The 20,912-nt window shown below is 44.9% G+C and overlaps 1 protein-coding gene across 3 annotated transcripts in view; it reads left to right on the top strand.

Moving 5' to 3' along the window:
- Positions 1-19,256, top strand: part of LOC106610220 (SMAD family member 1) — a 29,612-nt gene extending 10,356 nt beyond the window's left edge. The window contains exons 2-7 of one of the 3 annotated variants that reach the window (XM_014209431.3): positions 8,053-8,669; positions 11,431-11,712; positions 12,838-12,954; positions 15,193-15,414; positions 16,262-16,518; positions 16,703-19,256. In XM_014209431.3, the coding sequence (XP_014064906.1) occupies positions 8,270-8,669; positions 11,431-11,712; positions 12,838-12,954; positions 15,193-15,414; positions 16,262-16,518; positions 16,703-16,846 (1,422 nt within the window). In that variant the 5' untranslated portion in view covers positions 8,053-8,269 and the 3' untranslated portion in view covers positions 16,847-19,256. Of the gene's footprint in view, positions 1-8,052; positions 8,670-11,430; positions 11,737-12,837; positions 12,955-15,192; positions 15,415-16,261; positions 16,519-16,702 lie in introns of all 3 variants that reach the window. The other 2 variants (XM_014209430.3, XM_014209429.3) reach the window with 2 other exon arrangements.
- Positions 19,257-20,912: the final 1,656 nt, after the last annotated feature.

Below are 20,912 nucleotides of genomic sequence, written 5' to 3'. Positions count from 1 at the left end.
AATGGGCCAAAATTCACCCAACTTATTGTGGGAAGCTTGTGGAAGGCTACCTGAAACGTTTGACCCAAGTTAAAAAATGTAAAGGCAATGCTACCGAATACTAATTGTGTATGTAAACTTCTGACCCACTGGGAATGTGATGAAAGAAATAAAAGCTGAAGTAAATCATTCTCTCTACTATTATTCTGACATTTCACATTCTTAAAATAAAAGTGGTGATCCTAACTGACCTAAGACAGGGAATTTTTACTAGGATTAAATGTCAGGAATTGTGAAAAACTGAGTTTAAATGTATTTGGCTAAGGTGTATGTAAACTTCTGACTTCAACTTTACTTCCTCCCACATGGCTGAAACACAATGCTGCTCCAATGTGGTGTCATGGCCCTGGTCAGCAGCAGGCCAGACATAGGATGTCTGCCCTCAAACCCAGGTTTCCCTTGATGTAGCTTTTCTCTCTCTCTCTCTCTCTCTCTCTCTCTCTCTCTCTCTCTCTCTCTCTCTCTCTCTCTCTCTCTCTCTCTCTCTCTCCACTCTCACTCACACACACTCTCCCCTCCCCTTACACCGCGTTTTAAATTAGCAAATGTGTTTTGGCGGCTAGGCTATAGGAGGAGCTTTCAGCTTCCCTGTCAGCGTGGTTAGCAATAGCAGGCCTCCAATGGCACCCCGCCAGACACACACACACACACACACACACCCAGCTATTGTAAACAGCACCTGTTCTCACAGAACCATCACTGCCTGTTTGTCTGTAGTAGTAGTACTAGCAGTAGTACTAGTAGTAGTAGTAGTAGACATTTACATTTAAGTCATTTAGCAGACGCTTTTATCCAGAGCGACTTACAAATTGGTGTATTCACCTTATAATATCCAGTGGAACAACCACTTTACAATAGTGCATCTAAATCTTTAAGGGGGGGTTAGAAGGATTACTTTATCCTATCCCAGGTATTCCTTAAAGAGGTGGGGTTTCAGGTGACTCCGGAAGGTGGTGATTGACTCCGCTGTCCTGGCGTCGTGAGGGAGCTTGTTCCACCATTGGGGTGCCAGAGCAGCGAACAGTTTTGACTGGGCTGAGCGGGAACTGTGCTTCCTCAGAGGTAGGGAGGCGAGCAGGCCAGAGGTGGATGAACGCAGTGCCCTTGTTTGGGTGTAGGGCCTGATCAGAGCCTGAAGGTACGGAGGTGCCGTTCCCCTCACAGCTCCATAGGCAAGCACCATGGTCTTGTAGCGGATGCGAGCTTCGACTGGAAGCCAGTGGAGAGAGCGGAGGAGCGGGGTGACGTGAGAGAACTTGGGAAGGTTGAACACCAGACGGGCTGCAGCGTTCTGGATGAGTTGTAGGGGTTTAATGGCACAGGCAGGGAGCCCAGCCAACAACGAGTTGCAGTAATCCAGACGGGAGATGACAAGTGCCTGGATTAGGACCTGCGCCGCTTCCTGTGTGAGGCAGGGTCGTACTCTGCGAATGTTGTAGAGCATGAACCTACAGGATCGGGTCACCGCCTTGATGTTAGTGGAGAACGACAGGGTGTTGTCCAGGGTCATGCCGAGGCTCTTAGCACTCTGGGAGGAGGACACAAGGGAGTTGTCAACCGTGATGGCGAGATCATGGAACGGGCAGTCCTTCCCTGGGAGGAAGAGCAGCTCCGTCTTGCCGAGGTTCAGCTTGAGGTGGTGATCCGTCATCCACACTGATATGTCTGCCAGACATGCAGAGATGCGATTCGCCACCTGGTTGTCAGAAGGGGGAAAGGAGAAGATTAATTGTGTGTCATCTGCATAGCAATGATATGAGAGACCATGTGAGGATATGACAGAGCCAAGTGACTTGGTGTATAGCGAGAATAGGAGAGGGCCTAGAACAGAGCCCTGGGGGACACCAGTGGTGAGAGCACGTGGTGCGGAGACAGATTCTCGCCACGCCACCTGGTAGGAGCGACCTGTCAGGTAGGACGCAATCCAAGCGTGGGCCGCGCCGGAGATGCCCAGCTCGGAGAGGGTGGAGAGGAGGATCTGATGGTTCACAGTATCAAAGGCAGCAGATAGGTCTAGAAGGATGAGAGCAGAGGAGAGAGAGTTAGCTTTAGCAGTGCGGAGAGCCTCCGTGACACAGAGAAGAGCAGTCTCAGTTGAATGCCCAGTCTTGAAACCTGACTGATTAGGATCAAGAAGGTCATTCTGAGAGAGATAGCAAGAGAGCTGGCCAAGGACGGCACGTTCAAGAGTTTTGGAGAGAAAGGAAAGAAGGGATACTGGTCTGTAGTTGTTGACATCGGAGGGATCGAGTGTAGGTTTTTTCAGAAGGGGTGCAACTCTCGCTCTCTTGAAGACGGAAGGGACGTAGCCAGCGGTCAAGGATGAGTTGATGAGCGAGGTGAGGTAGGGGAGAAGGTCTCCAGAAATGGTCTGGAGAAGAGAGGAGGGGATAGGGTCAAGTGGGCAGGTTGTTGGGCGGCCGGCCGTCACAAGACGCGAGATTTCATCTGGAGAGAGAGGGGAGAAAGAGGTCAAAGCACAGGGTAGGGCAGTGTGAGCAGGACCAGCGGTGTGGTTTGACTTAGCAAACGAGGATCGGATGTCGTCAACCTTCTTTTCAAAATGGTTGACGAAGTCATCCGCAGAGAGGGAGGAGGGGGGGGGGGGAGGGGGAGGAGGATTCAGGAGGGAGGAGAAGGTAGCAAAGAGCTTCCTAGGGTTAGAGGCAGATGCTTGGAGTTTAGAGTGGTAGAAAGTGGCTTTAGCAGCAGAGACAGAAGAGGAAAATGTAGAGAGGAGGGAGTGAAAGGATGCCAGGTCCGCAGGGAGGCGAGTTTTCCTCCATTTCCGCTCGGCTGCCCGGAGCCCTGTTCTGTGAGCTCGCAGTGAGTCGTCGAGCCACGGAGCAGGAGGGAAGGACCGAGCCGGCCTGGAGGATAGGGGACAGAGGAAATCAAAGGATGCAGAGAGGGAGGAGAGGAGGGTTGAGGAGGCAGAATCAGGAGATAGGTGGAGAAGGTTTGAGCAGAGGGAAGAGATGATAGGATGGAAGAGGAGAGAGTAGCGGGAGAGAGAGAGCGAAGGTTGGGACGGCGCAATACCATCCGAGTAGGGGCAGAGTGAGAAGTGTTGGATGAGAGCGAGAGGGAAAAGGATACAAGGTAGTGGTCGGAGACTTGGAGGGGAGTTGCAATGAGATTAGTGGAAGAACAGCATCTAGTAAAGATGAGGTCAAGCGTATTGCCTGCCTTGTGAGTAGGGGGGGAAGGTGAGAGGGTGAGGTCAAAAGAGGAGAGGAGTGGAAAGAAGGAGGCAGAGAGGAATGAGTCAAAGGTAGACGAGGGGAGGTTAAAGTCACCCAGAACTGTGAGAGGTGAGCCATCCTCAGGAAAGGAACTTATCAAGGCGTCAAGCTCATTGATGAACTCTCCAAGGGAACCTGGAGGGCGATAAATGATAAGGATGTTAAGCTTGAAAGGGCTGGTAACTGTGACAGCATGGAATTCAAATGAGGAGATAGACAGATGGGTCAGGGGAGAAAGAGATAATGTCCACTTGGGAGAGATGAGGATTCCAGTGCCACCACCCCGCTGGCTCGATGCTCTAGGGGTATGCGAGAACACGTAGGCAGACGAGGAGAGAGCAGTAGGAGTAGCAGTGTTATCTGTGGTAATCCATGTTTCCGTCAGCGCCAGGAAGTCTAGGGACTGGAGGGTAGCATAGGCTGAGATGAACTCAGCCTTGTTGGCCGCAGACCGGCAGTTCCAGAGGCTGCCGGAGACCTGGAACTCCACGTGGGTCGTGCACGCTGGGACCACCAGGTTAGAGTGGCAGCGGCCACGCGGTGTGGAGCGTTTGTGGGGCCTGTGCAGAGGGGAGAGAACAGGGATAGACAGACACATAGTAGACAAGCTACAGAAGAGGCTACGCTAATGCAAAGGAGATTGGAATGACAAGTGGACTACACGTCTCGAATGTTCAGAAAGTTAAGCTTACGTTGCAAAAATCTTATTGACTAAAAATGACAAAATGATACAGTACTGCTGGCTGGTGGAGTAGGCTAGCTAGCAGTGGCTGCGTTGTTGACTTTGAATGTGTAGCTGGCAAGGTAACCTCGATAGTTTCAGTACTACACCTTGTCATGAAACAAAGCAACTTTGTAGCTAGCTAGCTAACATAACACTAATCAAGACGTTCTTTGTAATGTATTTAGTTTCTACAATGCTGCTCGTCGGTAATAGTTGGCTGGGTTAGGAAAAATGGTGTCGCGGGGGACGGAAATAGCTGGCTAGCTAACCTCGATGGCTGGCTAGCTGACCTCGGTAATTACTAAACTACACAATTATCAAGCAATGACAAAGACAACTAAGTAGCTAGCTAGCTAACACTGCACTAGTCAAATCGTTCCGTTGTAAAGTATTAGTATCTACAGCGCTGCTAGTTGGTAACGGTTGGCTAGCTAGCAGTGGGTTAATGATGACTAGGTGTGTTGACTAAGTCTTGCGCCGCGGCTGGCTAGCTCACCTCGATAATTACTCAAACTACACAATTATCTTAGATACAGAGACAGCAAAGACAACTATGTAGCTGGCTAACTAACACTAACACCACACTAATCAAGTCGTTACGTTGTAATGTAATCGTTTCTACAGTGCTGCTAGTCGGTAGAAGTTGGCTAGCTAGCAGTGATGGCTAGCTAGCTAGCAGCTAGCAGTGTTGACTACGTTAGGAGGACTACGTTAGGAGGACGAAGATAGCTAGCCTCGATATTTACTCTAATTACTCTAAACTACACAATTATCTTTGATACAAAGACGGCTATGTAGCTAGCTAAGAAGAATTGCTCAGATCAAACAAATCAAGCCGTTGTAATGTAGTGAAGTGTAATATTACCTGTGGAGCGAAGCGTAGTGCGACTGCTCGCTCCAAACCGTCAGTAGTAATAGTAGCAGTAGTAGTAGCAGTAGTAATAGTAGCAGTAGTAGTAGTAGTAGTAGTAGTAATAGCAGTAGAAGTAGTAGTAGTAGTAGCAGCAGTAATGGTAGTAGTAGTAGTAGTATTAGTAGCAGTAGTAATAGTAGTAGTAGCAGTAGTAGTAGTAGTAGTAGCAGTTGTAAGAATAGTAATAGTATCAGTAGTAATAGTAGTAGTAGTAGCAGTAGCCGTAGTAGTAGTAGTAGTAGTAGTAGTAGTAGCAGTAATAGTAGTAGTAGTAATAGTAGCAGTAGTAGTAGTAGTAATAGTGGTAATAGTAGTAGTAATAGTAGCAGCAGCAGTAGTAATAATAGTAGTAGCAGTAGTAATAGTAGCAATAGCAGTAGTAGTAGTAGTAGTAATAGCAGTAGAAGTAGTAGTAGTTGTAGCAGCAGTAATGGTGGTAGTAGTAGTAGTAGTAGTATTAGTAGCAGTAGTAATAATAGTAGTAGTAGTAGTAGTAGTAGTAGCAGTTGTAAGAATAGTAATAGTATCAGTAGTAATAGTAGTAGTAGCAGTAGTAGTAGTAGTAGTAGCAGTTGTAAGAATAGTAATAGTATCAGTAGTAATAGTAGTAGTAGTAGCAGTAGCCGTAGTAGTAGTAGTAGTAGTAGTAGTAGCAGTAATAGTAGTAGTAGTAATAGTAGCAGTAGTAGTAGTAGTAATAGTGGTAATAGTAGTAGTAATAGTAGCAGCAGCAGTAGTAATAATAGTAGTAGCAGTAGTAATAGTAGCAGTAGTAGTAATAGCAGTAGAAGTAGTAGTAGTAGTAGCAGCAGTAATGGTGGTAGTAGTAGTAGTATTAGTAGCAGTAGTAGTAGTAGTAGTAGTAGCAGTTGTAAGAATAGTAGTAGTAGTAGTAGCAGTAGCCGTAGTAGTAGTAGTAGTAGCAGTAATAGTAGTAGTAGTAGCAGTAGTAGTAGTAGTAATAGTGGTAATAGTAGTAGTAATAGTAGCAGCAGCAGTAGTAATAATAGTAGCAGCAGCAGCAGTAGTATTATTAGTAGTAGCAGTAGTAATAGTAGTAGCAGTGGTAATAGTATTATTAATAGTAGCAGTAGTAGTTGTAGTAGTAGCAGCAGTAGTAGTAGAAGTAGCAACAGTAGTGGTAGTAGCAGTAGTATTAATAGTAGCAGTAATAGTATTAGTAGTAGCAGCAGCAGTAATCGTAGTAGTAGCAGTAGTAGTAGTAGTAGTAGTATTAGTAGCAGTAGGAATAGTAGTAGTAGTAGTAGTAGCAGCAGTAGTAATAGTAGTAGTAGTAGCAGTAATAATAGTAGTAGTAGTAGTAGTAGTAATAGCAGTAAAAGTAGTAGTAGCAGTAATCGTAGTAGTAGTGTTAGTAGCAGTAGTAATAGTAGCAGCAGTAATAGTAACAGTAGTAATGTAGTAATAGTATCAGTAGTAATAGTAGTAGTAATAGCTGCCGTAGTATTAGTAGTAGTAGTAGTAGTAGCAGCAGTAATAGTTGTAGTAGTAGTAGTAGTAATAATAGTAGCAGCAGCAGTAGTCATAGTAGCAGAAGTAATAGTAGTAGTAGCAGTAATAGTAGTAGTAGTAGCAGCAGTAGTGGTAATAGTAGTAGTAGTAGTAATAGTAGCAGCAGCAACAGTAGTAATAATAGTAGTAATAATAGTAGCAGCAGCAGTAGTAGTATTAGTAGTAGTAGCAGTAGTAATAGTAGTAGTAATAGTAGCAGCAGCAGCAATAGTAATAATAGTAGTAGTAATAGTAGCAGCAGCAGTAGTAGTAGTAGCATTAGTAATAGTAGTAGTAATAGCAGTAGCAGTGGTAATAGTATTAGCATTAATAGTAGCAGTAGTAGTAGTAGTAGTAGTAGTAGTAGCAGCAGCAGCAGTGGTAGTAGTAGTAGTGGTAATAGTAATAGTAGCAGCAGTAGTAGTAGTAATAGTAGTAGCATTATAAGTATTAGTAGTAGCAGTAGCAGTAGCAGTGGTAATAGTAGTAGTAGTAGGAATAGTAGCAGCACCTGACTCAGTGGGTATAAAAAATATGATACTTGTGTGTGTGCGTACTTGTGTATGTGTGTATTTTTGTCGTGGTGGATAGATACAGTATATAACGTTTACAATGAAATGGATGCACAATAAAGCAGAGATTTATGTGGGTACCTGAAAAGTGGGTAGGCTATACTATCCTCAACCAAAATGCTACTTGCTTCCATCACTGCTGATATCTTCAAAAGGAATATGAACTATTGTGTCCCTAGTCTCTTATTTCCCCTCCAGAAGGAGATAGTGGGCTTGTTTCTCCTGGTGAATTGGTGTCGGGGGACCTCAGTGAATGGGGCACATTTGTCCTGAATTTCACCATGCATTTCCTCTTTTATTGGCCTGGATGTCGCTAGCTGATTCCTGCACTTAAAGCTGTTTGTTGCTGAGTGTTTTATAGAAAATTCTTTTGATAATATAAAAACCCAGTGTAGTCAATAAAGTTCTGTTTCCTTTCAAGTGCGGCCAAATCCTACCTCAACAATTCTGCTTTGTTGGTCTAATTTAATTTATGTTTAATGTGTATTTTCTTATTCAACTGAATCATTTGGATAATGAATGTTATTGGATAATGCAGATAATTCTATGTAACTGCCCCGATTGATATGGTAGAGTTCTATGATCTAATGTCCTTTCTAGCATACTTCCAAGAATGCATGCCCAAAACATGACTTCATTCTACTTAGTTTGCTAATGTTGATATTGAAACAGAGGTCTCTCTGAGTGACATTTGAGAGTGGTTATGTGACGGTAACAGGGCCGTGTGTACAGGAAGTTATCTGGAGAATGGCTGCTGACTGTAGTGGGACGGTGTTCATTGTAACCCCACTGCTGTCAATTCCCAGAAGTCATTACACAGTGACATCATTGGACCTCTCTCCTCGCACGGCCAATGTCGTTCTGCCAATAGAGAGAATCACTCCGTTTCCTTTGGAGGGTCGCTAGCTGCTTTCCAGGCAAGATTAGTGGGAACTGATATCTCTTCCTTCAACTGTCCACTTGAAGGGAATCTGTTGAACTCTGTCTGTGTTAGAAGTGTTACGGATTTTGTTAGCATTGGTTTAATCTCCTTCATCTTCCTCCTAGGTGTCCTGTTCAGAAGTTCTGTCTTGAAGCTTTGAAGACCGAGGACTACCCAGCCATCTCAGTGGCACCTAAAAAAATACAACAGCAGCTTTTAACCTCCAACTTTTTCCCTCACCAAGTGGACTATCTCTCCATTGTAAAACCCTAACCCCGCACACTCACGTGTAGCGTCCCGACAACGCCACGGTCGCAAGAGGTGACAGACACGAACGACACCATGAACGTCACCTCCCTGTTCTCCTTCACCAGCCCGGCCGTCAAGCGCCTCCTCGGCTGGAAACAAGGAGACGAAGAGGAAAAATGGGCGGAGAAAGCCGTGGACGCGCTGGTGAAGAAACTGAAGAAGAAGAAGGGAGCAATGGAGGAGTTGGAGAGGGCTCTGAGCTGCCCGGGTCAGCCCAGTAACTGTGTCACCATCCCTCGCTCCCTGGATGGAAGACTCCAGGTGTCCCACAGGAAGGGCTTACCCCATGTTATCTACTGTAGGGTGTGGAGGTGGCCTGACCTGCAGTCTCATCATGAGCTCAAGGCTCTGGAGTGCTGTGAGTACCCGTTTGGCTCCAAGCAGAAGGATGTCTGCATCAACCCGTACCACTACAAGAGAGTGGATAGTCCAGGTGAGTGGGGTGAGGGTGGGGGGGTATTATAGCGTTAGAGGGTTTATGTTGTGCTGAAAAGTCAATGTAAAATGATCATCAAGGATGATATGCTTTTTGATTAAGTTTTGTGTAAATATATCAAATGTTTCTCCACTAGATCTTTCCAGCCTAATTCCCCATTTACTTCATGTTTGATTTATGACACCTTTCGAAATGTGTTTTGATAGTTCCGACATTTCCTATGATCCTTCACATCACTCTTGAACATGAAACATTAATGGTGAACCATACACATAACCCATAACATACCCACCCCACCAGCCTGTTCCTCCCCTATCATCAGACGTATGTTATCTCGTCTCTGCTCTTGGCTTTCCCCTTCCCATGGTCTCTGCAGATGTTCTCTCCTTTTTTCTCCCTTTCCCCCTTTCATATCCTCCCCGTGTCAGCCAGGTGTTCTAATCTGTCTGAACTGAGATTCAGGAGAAACAAAACACCACCACAGACTATAGATATGCCTCAGAAATCTCAGCTGTGTGTGCTTGCGTGCGTGTACTGTATTTATGCATGTGTATGCGTGTGCCTATACGCATGCACGTGTGTGTGTACGTGTGTATGTGTGGGTATGTGAAACCGAAAGATATTTGTTTCCCTAATGGACAGGGGACATCAAATGTCCTCTTTTGTCTGTCTGCTAAGCAGAAGGTGAGGCCCAGCTGACTAGACAGAAACAGCTGTCCACAGGGTGCTACAGGACGGGGGGCGGGTGTGTGTGTGTGTGTGTGTGTGTGTGTGTGTGTGTGTGTGTGTGTGTGTGTGTGTGTGTGTGTGTGTGTGTGTGTGTGTGTGTGTGTGTGTGTGTGTGTGTGTGTGTGTGTGTGTGTGTGTGTGTGTGTGTGTGTGTAGCAGGAAATTCCAGCCGGGGAGAATGAGGGCTTTGTTTTTGGCATGCTCTGTGCGGCTGGTCGGGCCGGGGAACACACACACACACACACACACACACACACACACACACGTGGTGTTTCTCTGAGGAAGAAGGGGACAGGAAGCCACACACAATGGGAGGGAGGAGCGGATGCCCGCCTCACACACTTGTTTTAACAACTGGGCTGCAGCACCTGTCCATCCACACCTCCCCCATCTCACACACACACACACACACACACACACACACACACACACACACAGACAGACACAGAGACACACAGACAGACACAGAGACACACACACAGAGACACACAGACAGAACTAGTCCCAAAGCAGTAACACCAGGATAGAACAGATAACATGAAACGCCCTGACACTAGTTTTATATAGAACAATAGCCAGGGTTCAGACTTGACCTTGGGATTTGGTTATGCAATAATATTCAATGGGAGATTTTTTTAACGTTCAAACTAAATTTGTCAACAGCTGTAATTAGAATTTAAAACACAACTTTTGACCAGTGATCTTTCTCATTGTAGCATTTTATTGGGAAAGGGGGATACATAGTTGCACAACTGAATGCATTCAACCAAAATGTGTCTTCCGCATTTAACCCAACCAGAGAGGTGTGGGGGGCTGCCTTAATTGACATAATTGGCGCCTGGGGAGCAGTTGTTGTTGGGGTTTAACTAACTGCCTTACTCAAGGGCAGAACGGCAGGTTTTTTCACCTTGCCAGCTTGGAGCTTTGAACCGGCGACTTTTCAGATTACTAGCCCAACGCTCTTAACCGCTGGGCTACCTGCCTCCATTGACAAAACTCTTAGTTTCTCTATTATTTAATGATATATTTATTACCTATTGGTGGATATTGGTGGAACAGATCTCTAGTGGTTTATATCTGATCTCATACCTCTGAATGGTCCTCACATCCCCATCCAGCCACTATCATATTTTTCTCCATGTGATAGATTCTTCATAAATGGACTCACTCACCTCAGAGATGTTTTCTCTGAACAGGATGTCTGGTACAGAGGCCAAATACTGCTGGCTAAACCAACACGCTGCAAGCTGCAATTCCAAAAATGCAGGGGCATCTGCAAATGTGCACAGCGAATAGAGAGAGAGGGAGGAGGGAAAGAGAGAGAGAGAGAGAGAGAGAGAGAGAGAGAGACAGAGAGGCATTTTATGATGCTGTAATTAAAGAACTCTGTCCATCCTGGCTCTGTGTGTGTGTGTGTGTGTGTGTGTGTGTGTGTGTGTGTGTGTGTGTGTGCGCACGCTAACTGGACTCATGGGGCTTAGGGACACAAAGAGAGGGCTAACCCCCCTACCCTCGCTACCCACAATACCCTTGCTAGCAGGGTCAGCCTTTGCATCATAGCAGGTATTCAACTAAAAAGGCTCTGTACATCTCAATGAAACTAAATGGGGAATAATAATAATAGGTCTGCTGAGAGTTGTAAAGGCTAGAATATTTAATGATTGGAATATTGATTATAGAGCAGAGTGTATTTGGATGTGCCTTTCATTTGAAACGGAAACTGGCCTCACCTATTATGAATGTGTTATATAGTGTCTTATCTATGCAATGGTGCAACAGACCCGGCAGCCATTTTGTGCCGAATCGGGCCATAACTTACCATTCAAAGCAGTATAGAGATACAGAAACTGCTCCTGTAACTAACCTTGGGTTGTGTTCATTAGAGTACACAACAGAAAACATTTAACAGCAGAAAATAAAAATCTTATTGGGCAAGTCCATGGTTGTCCCTCCATGTTTTTGTCTGTTTTCTTCGGTTTCATGCCAACTGAACATGACCCTGATGTCCTTTCTCCTTCCCCTCTCTCAGTGCTGCCCCCGGTGTTGGTCCCGCGGAATAGCGAGTTCAATGCCAAACACAGCATGCTACCACGCTTCCGCAACCCTCTGCACCAGAACGAGCCCCACATGCCCCAGAACGCCACCTTCCCAGAGTCCTTCTCCCAGGCGAACACCCAGATGAACTTCCCCCAGACACAGACACACTCCCCTGGGGGGAACAGCTACCCCGGCTCCCCTGGTAGTGGCAGCAGTGCAACCTTCCCCCACTCCCCCACCAGCTCTGACCCAGGCAGCCCATTTCAGATGCCAGGTGAGCCGCCAGGTCAGATGCCAGGTACAATTCACTAATAACTTTTATAACGGTTAGTGTGGTAACAATGTATTGAATTATGGCATCACCCTCTTGGGTATCTACACTGTGTACAAAATATTACGAACACCTTCCTAATATTTGAGTTGCACCCCCTTTTGCCCTCAGAACAGCCTCAATTGGTCGGGGCAAGGACTCTACAAGGTGTCAAAAGCGTTCCACAGGGATGCTGGCCCAGGTTGACTCCAATGCTTCCCACAGTTGTGTCAAGTTGGCTGGATGTCCTTTGGGTGGTGGGTCATTCTTGATACACACGGGAAACTGTTGAGCTTGAAAAACCCAGCAGCGTTGCAATTCTTGACACACTCAAACCCGGTTCGACCTGGAACCTACTACCATACCCCATTCAAAGGCACTTCAATATTTTGTCTTGTCCATTCACCCTCTTGATTGGCACACATACACAATCCATTTCTCAATTGTCTCAAGGCTGAAACATCCCTTATTAACTTGTCTCCTCCCCTTCATCTACACTGGTTGAAGTGGATTTAACAAGTGACATCAATAAGGGATCATAGCTTTCACCTGGATTCACCTGGTCAGTCTATGTCATGGAAAGAGCAGGTGTTCATAATGTTTTGGACACTCAGTGTATATGTGTGCGCTAGGCAAATGGCTGATCCAATATAAACAATGGAATAGGCTAAGTAGCAATAGACTTACTGTAGGTGATGACAGTAAGTAAAGGACGTAGGACAGAAATATTCAGGTAGCTGTACTGTGTAGGTCAGCGTTTCCCAAACTCGGTCCTCGGGACTCCCAATGAGTGCACGTTTTAGTTTTTGCCCTAACACTACACAGCTGATTCAAATGATCAAAGCCTGTTGGTTATTTGAAATCAGCTGTGTAGTGTTAGGGCAAAACCCTAAACGTGCACCCCTTGGGGTCCCGAGAACTTTGGGAAACCCTGGTGTAGGTGAAGGTGTTTTTGTCAGCATGTTGGACTAAACCAAAGGCTCTAAAACAGATAAAGCTGGTAAGTCAATGTTCAGTATAGAGTGACAGCTGGAAGACTTCTTTCTCTGGTTTAAACCCCCTCTCACCCCTCTTCCTGCCCTCCTCCAGAGACCCCCCCTCCAGCCTACTTGCCCCCAGAGGAGCGGATGACTCAGGACTGCCCCCAGCCCATGGACACCAACCTGATGGTCCCAGCGTTGCCCCTGGAGATCAGCAACAGGCCAGGTAATCAGCTGTGACATCACCCACTTAGCTGTCAGCACGCCACCAGCTCGTACTACAGGTGCAAGGGGTTTTCTGGGTACAAATACGCAACCCTGACACTCTGCTTTTTATTTGTCGTGGTGAATCAAACGCAGTTTTAATAGGCTATGGAGTTGAAAATAACACTTGAAAAGTAGTCGTGGTTGTTGGGGTTTGTGGTAGTGTTCATTAAAGTTCTCATGCATGTTGGAAAGCTAGTAAGAAAAACGGATGTAGGTGTTTTATCCCTCTGTTAAAATACGGGGTGATTCATGTGATGACCTTCAAAATTGCACATCATGAGTTGGAAAAGATTAGCTAGAAAACAATTTCCTTCATATATTCAATTAAAAGAGAATATACGATCATTAATGCAGGGTAAATGGGAAAATAACATGAATGCGTATCCATGTTCAGAAAAGTAGACTATCTCACACCATTTTGAGGCATTAGGTTTCAGATTTTAGTATGATGAACACAAAAGCGTCAGTCTATACATGCAACCCAGAGGAAAGATCAGAGAGTCTGCCAATTAAATCTGGTCTCAGAGCAGTTTTTATGAGGCCTTTAAAAGCTTCTGGCTGACATCATCTCTGCCGGTGGTAATTAACTGAAAGCTCGTTAAGAACTTGTTAAGATTTGGCCTCACTAATTACATCCAACTTTTATATCTGAAAAACCCTTGTTGAAAACCCTTATTTGCTACCACCTACCTCAACTGTGGTTCAGTCAATCGTTAGTTGCTGTGGAGATCTGGCATTCCTACACATCACACATTTGAACAGCCAGTGCATACGCAAAAGCCATGTACGCCACCAGTCATGCAGGTTATTTACATGGCAAAAGATAATGTGTCAAAGGGGTTTGATTTTTGAAGTCGAAGCAATTTTGAAGTGTCTACAGTACAAATTCTGTGGATATTTTCAGCAGCCAAGGTATTGGGCAGAATTGTACAAACTGTTTACGCTAGCTAAAACCAGTATTGCAATCTCCTTACCAATCTCCCTATATAATTGTTATGCATCCAGTCACGGTAGTATCCCCACCCACACAGATGGATATTGCAGTGGGTGTGGAGAAATACTCCCTGGAAGTGGTGATTGGGGAATTTTCTGTCCTTTCCCAAGCTGCATCCTGTGTAGTGTTCTAGAGGTCCGGGCCGTTTCCATTGTGGGCCGGGCCGATGGATCTAGGAAAAGCATAGACCAAATACACCTGATGGCCGCTACTCTCAGCAGAGGAAGTTAGGGAGGAGTATGCTGCTTGGATAAACTCTCCCTCCCTCCCTTAGAGAGAGGGGGCCAGCTGGCATAACGCTCACCCAAGATACCGGGCAGAGAGAGACGGCACCAGGCGGGCACCGGCTTGGTCTATTGACTGACTGCTTGACTCAATAAATACTGATCCCAGACCGGACTAGACTGCCCACAGTCAGTGGACAGTATTTGATCAAGACTGGCCCTGTCCAGACTGACCACAGTCAGTGGACAGTATTTGATCAAGACTGGCCCTGTCCAGACTGACCACAGTCAGTGGACAGTATTTGATCAAGACTGGCCCTGTCCAGACTGACCACAGTCAGTGGACAGTATTTGATCAAGACTGGCCCTGTCCAGACTGACCACAGTCAGTGGACAGTATTTGATCAAGACTGGCCCTGTCCAGACTGACCACAGTCAGTCTACTGGGGTTGGATGGATTTGTCAGCATTGATTTTCTGTTTCCGTTTTATGCAAACGTGACCTATAGCTCTCTGTGTGTACTCAGACCTAACTTCACATACCACACATTTTATACACCTTTCCCACATTTTGTCATCAACATACAAATCACCATTTTTTTCTCTAATCCTAGTAAAGGAAGAAGGAGATGAAAGATTAACATCTGCTATATCAGACTGCAGCTCAAAGTCAGACTAGACAGACAGACTTTAACTTTATCAGAACAGAAGGCTTGATGCTCATGAGCCACTCCAGTCACTCTGCACGTCCGTGCGTGCTTAAATGTCTCTGTGTGTGTGTGTGTGTGTGTGTGTGTGTGTGTGTGTGTGTGTCTGATCATACACACATCTCACCCTTTCTGTGTGTGTTTGACATCCTGTACAGATGTTCAGCCGGTGGCCTACGAGGAGGACAAACACTGATGCTTCATAGTGTACGACAAGCTGAACAACCTCCCTCTCTCCTCTCCTCTCATCCCTGTCTCCTCCCTTTCTCCTAGATGTTCAGCCGGTGGCCTACGAGGAACCTAAACACTGGTGCTCTATAGTGTACTACGAGTTGAACAACCGGGTGGGCGAGGCGTTCCAGGCCAACTCTACCAGCGTCCTGGTCGACGGCTTCACCGACCCGTCCAACAACCGCAACCGTTTCTGCCTGGGCCTCCTCTCCAACGTCAACCGCAACTCAACCATAGAGAACACCCGGCGACACATTGGCAAAGGTAAAAATGGCCATGGATGGGAACACTCTTATATTGCCTTATATTATCCCAAATATAAGGCCATGGACACACTGTCCACAGGACTGGTTCAATTGTTAGTGTCAGTGTTTATTTTGTTATTGTTTTTATTTCACCTTTATTTAACCAGGTAGGCCAGTTGAGAACAAGTTCTCATTTACAGCTGCGACCTGGCCAAGATAAAGCAAAGCAGTGCGACAAAAACAACAACACAGTTACCCATAGGATAAACAAAAGTACAGTCAATAACACAGAAAAATCTATATACAGTGTGTGCAAATGGAGTAAGGAGGTAAGGCAATAAATAGGCCATAGTGACGAAGCAATTACAATTTAGAAAATTAACACTGGAGTGATAGATGTGCAGATGATGATGTGCAAGTAGAAATACTGGTGTGCAAAAGAGCAAAAAAGTAAATAAAAACAATATGGGGATGAGGTAGGTAGTTGAGTGGGCTATTTACAGATGGGCTATGTACAGCTGCAGCGATCGGTAAACTGCTCAGATACAGTGTGTTATGGGCTGTGGCTAAATAGGAGTGGTGCTGTCCAATCAGCATTTTAATGGATCAATTAAGAATCCAAGCAAGTTGCCAAAGGCAAGAATATTCTATTCCATTCTAATCTACTGTACTCTACTCCATTCTAGTCCCATGTAACCCTCTCTTCCCCTCTCCCCAGGAGACCACCTGTACTACTGTACTCTACTCTACTCCATTCTAGTCCCATGTAACCCTCTCTTCCCCTCTCCCCAGGAGACCACCTGTACTACTGTACTCTACTGAACTCCATTCTAGTCCCATGTAACCCTCTCTTCCCCTCTCCCCAGGAGTCCACCTGTACTATGTGGGTGGTGAAGTGTATGCTGAATGTCTGAGTGACAGCAGCATCTTCGTCCAGAGTCGGAACTGTAACTACCACCACGGCTTCCACCCCACCACCGTCTGTAAGATCCCCAGCGGCTGCAGCCTCAAGATCTTTAACAACCAGGAGTTTGCTGAGCTGCTGGCCCAGTCCGTCAACCACGGGTTTGAGGCTGTCTACGAGCTGACCAAGATGTGCACCATCCGCATGAGCTTCGTCAAGGTAACCGTCATAGACATACATCCCATAATATAGAGAATATAATGTTAAATGGTTCAGAATGAATGATGGGGTCATGAGATGAAGATGAGAAAATTCAAAGAATAAAGGAAATGCGATTGAGAAAGAGCCATGATGATAATACCTGTCCCTAAAGAGAATATCTCTCTTCCTCTTGCTCTCCCAGGGCTGGGGTGCAGAGTACCACCGCCAGGATGTGACTAGCACCCCCTGCTGGATTGAGATCCACCTGCACGGTCCTCTGCAGTGGCTGGACAAGGTGCTCACCCAGATGGGCTCCCCCCACAACCCCATCTCCTCCGTGTCCTAGACGAAACTGTCCCCAGGCCCCAGGGCTGTCCAAACCCAGCATTTAGGTTCCAGTGGAGGGGTGGGGTGGGTGGGTTTCAGGGTGGGGGTCAATTCTAATTGAAATCAGTCAATTCAGGAAGTAAACTGGAATTTTAAGAGAATCTAAATTAAAATTGGAAATTCAGTTTATTTACTGTATTGATTGAATTGAAATGGAATTGACCCCAACCCTGGTGGGTTTGTACTTGAAGGATTATGTCTGAAATTGGGCACATTGCAGACTGGGATGTGTGTGTGTGTCGGGGGGCGGGGGGGGGGGGGCGAGATAGAAGCATCTGGAAGATACTTGATCTTTGTGACCAACTGTAATAATTATCAATCAGACTCAAATCATTATAAACTAATCATCAATTCAGCATTACGCAAAGTATCCTCCTCATATGGGGCCCATATTCAGAAAGAGTCTGAACGAGGATCACTTTGGCCTTTTAGATCATAATGAATAAATGTATATGGACTGGTGGGACCTGAACATAGATCAGCACTCTAATACGGGAATATGGATCCCTGATCTTGTTCCGGCAGTTTTTCTTCTTTCTTTTCCCTTCCCCAGTTCTTTGGGTTAACATTGGAAACCCATACAGACAGTTTCATGTGTTGCTACAACGATAATAAATGTGTACAGAATTGGAAGGATTGGAAGACAACCAATATGGATGAAAAAAATGTAGAAATATTATGTTTCTTATGAACATATTTAGAACGTATGAAGATACTGAGGTCAGTAAATACAAATGTCTCCCCCAGAACCCTAAAAATGTTGTTATTTTTTTTTAGGTTTTGGCAAATAAAAAGAGTTGAAGAAAAAGACCCATACATAAAATCCCTTTAGATTATTTACAAACCCTGTCTAGATGAGAAATCAGGAGAGGGCATCAGTGGGAGTGGGGCGGGAGAGTGAGGTAGGCATTGTGGGATTGTGCTCACAGGACATAAGATTTAAAAAAATGTACATAAATAAATATTGCTCTTCTTGTGTTACACCCGTGTTACAACTGAATTAAACAATTTTAATCGTGTTTTAGGCATACTCAACATTAGAGCAAAGTGCTGTGCAGTCGGTTTTGCAAAGCGTAGTTTGGTTTAGTGTAGCAAATCACGTTTGGCTTGTTTAGCTAGTGACTGAAGAATGACACTAAACAGAGACAGAGACGGGCACAAGCGTATGATAGTTCAGTTTGACCCTAGCTGTGCATGGTACAGCAAAAAAAGAGTCACATAGAGCCCCACAGTGGAGGTGTCATAATACCCATAAAACCTAGAGGTCAAACAGGGAAATGGTTCCAATCATTTTTCCCATAGGGGATTTTAGAAACACTTCAAATGAGGGCTGTGTTTTGTGTAGGCTTACCTTGGCGTGACGTTTTTGATAACCATGTAAATCTCTCTTGGAGAAGGTGACTTTTATCAGTATATTACGCTATTTACATCATGCAAAACTACAAATCCCTTCAAGCTCCTGCACGTCATCGCTAGCTCACACCTTTGTTAACGGGTATTGTGTCAATTTAGAACTTGCTCAAGACAGTTAACAGAATTGTTAATTTAAAGAAATTTAACCAATTTATTCGTTACTGCATTTAGCTAACATTTGATCGTTAATCCAGAGATTCTTACCTTTGCCTCAATTCGGCAGTCTCGTCCAGATCATCATGGCATTTATAGGTCTTTATGATAGCCACATTAGCAGCTAAATAGCGTTTCATTTTTGGGGGCGAATATATTACTAAAAGTCACCTTGTCCTAGAGAGATTTACACGGTTATCAAAACGTCACGCCAGGGTAAGCCTTCATGAAATACAGCCCTCATTTGAAGTGTTTCTAAAATCCCTTATGGGACAAATTAATGGTGGGAGAACGATTGGAACCATCTCGCAGTTGGACCGCTAGGGTTTATGGATATTATAACACATTCTGTGGTAATCTATTCAGGATATCTCTTCTGTTACATTCTCTGATGGCATCGACTCAGCAAAACTTACAAAAAGACAGTTAATAAAACAATGGAATCCTTCAGAACTTGTTGACTGAAAAAAAAATGTATTAGTTTCACTGGTGAGTAAGTTACTGGTGGTCCTAATACATGATTTCATCATTTTATAAAAATGCAGACTGTTTTTGTCTTTTCAATTATTTTAGGCTTAGAAAACCCCATCCGCTAAGTTGTATTGATTTTTGTATTTTTTTGAATATGTTATCTTGTTGTTTCATTTTATCTGCACTTTTACGGATTGTTGCCTCTTTTCTTTGTTTTTTTGTTTCGTTTTTTCTTTGTGCTGTTTTTGCTGAGTAGTACTCCCAGAAAGCAGTTTTATTCCATGAATATCAAGTCTCTACTGGAAGAATCAATAAATAAAGTTGTTTCATTACCTGTGGCCTTATATTGTTTTCATTTTTAAGAATAAAAGAACGTTAATGTCCACGGATGTCAACACGTGTAATGTTGGTATCATAAGCTACATAACAGTTTCAAGTTAACGTTCAAGAAAGTTCCGTATAAATATTGCATAAGAGCCAATTTATGCTTGATCTGAAATGTGATCGGAGGCGCGGTATGGTGGCGTGGCGCAATCGCGGAGTCTCTAGAGGCACGCAGAGGCCAAATTGAACTGCCTCTCAAATTTTGTAACAAATGCGGAGGGCTCTGTATAGCTCCGCATCGACATGATGATTGGTAGGTGGGGGGCGAGAGGTCCCGTATACACACAAACTCACTTCCTTGACAACTTCCTTCACAACTGCTCTGCGCTGCTTGGTGAAGCCCAAGAATGCCCTGACTATGAATGCCCTGATTTCTGCAGAGGCTGTATCACCATAAATGCTGCATGGCCAATGCAGACGTCCTAATGGCCATGTAGTGCCTTTAAGCAAACAGACAAATAAACCATGATGATATTTAACCTCAAATAACATAAATCACAAAATCATTCATATTTAGTCAAGAATGCATATTTTGCAAGTATGATTCTTCCTTGGAAGGGTGAGTTCTCATGAGGAGAATGAGTGTGGATAGAGGAGTGGTTTGACCAGATATAGAACAGTGGAGGCTGATGGGAGGAGCTATAGGAGGACAGGCTCAAATTGTACTGGCTGGAACGAAATGAATGGAACGGAATCAAACACATCAAACAGCTCCTCCCACCAGCCTCCTGTGATATAGACTGAGGTCCTGGTATTGGAAGCACACCTGTTGCAAGGCCCTTAGGTGTAAAAACCTTCGGATCACCCTTGGGGAGTTGGGACATGAAAACAACACATTTTCAATTGACACATGCAATTGACACAATTGACACAGCCATAAGACTCCTGAACAGGTAATCAAATGGCTACTTGGACTATTTTCATTGTGTGACCCCCCCCCCCCCCCCCCCCCCCCCTCTTTTTACTCTGCTGCTACGCTCTGTTTATCATATATGCATAGTCACTAACTATACATTCATGTACATACTACCTCAAAAAACCTCAACGACACCATTCTGTATACTTCTAGCCCTTCTTTGGACACTGTGTTAACTAACCTCCAGACGAGCTTCAATGCCATACAACTCTCCTTCCGTGGCCTCCAACTGCTCTTAAATGCAAGTAAAACTAAATGCATGCTCTTCAACCGATCGCTGCCTGCACCCGCCCGTCTAGCATCACTACTCTGGACGGTATGTGGACAACTACAAATACCTAGGTGTCTGGTTAGACTGTAAACTCTCCTTCCAGACTCACATTAAGCATCTCCAAGCAAAAATTAAATCTAGAATCGGCTTCCTATTTCGCAACAAAGCATCCTTCACTCATGCTGCCAAACATACCCTTGTAAAACTGACCATCCTACCGATCCTCGACTTCGGCGATGTCATTTACAAAATAGCCTCCAATAACCTACTCAATAAATTGGATGCAGTCTATCACAGTGCCATCCGTTTTGTCACCAAAGCCCCATATACTACCCACCACTGTGACCTGTACGCTCTCGTTGGCTGGCCCTCGCTTCACACTCGTCGCCAAACCCACTGGCTCCAGGTCATCTACAA

The sequence above is a fragment of the Salmo salar genome, chromosome 08 (genome assembly GCF_965601325.2).
Source record: "Salmo salar chromosome 08, fSalSal1, whole genome shotgun sequence".
Lineage (NCBI taxonomy): Eukaryota > Metazoa > Chordata > Actinopteri > Salmoniformes > Salmonidae > Salmo > Salmo salar.
The sequence above is the reverse complement of the archived record's forward strand: the minus strand, read 5'-3'. Positions and strand labels throughout refer to the sequence as shown.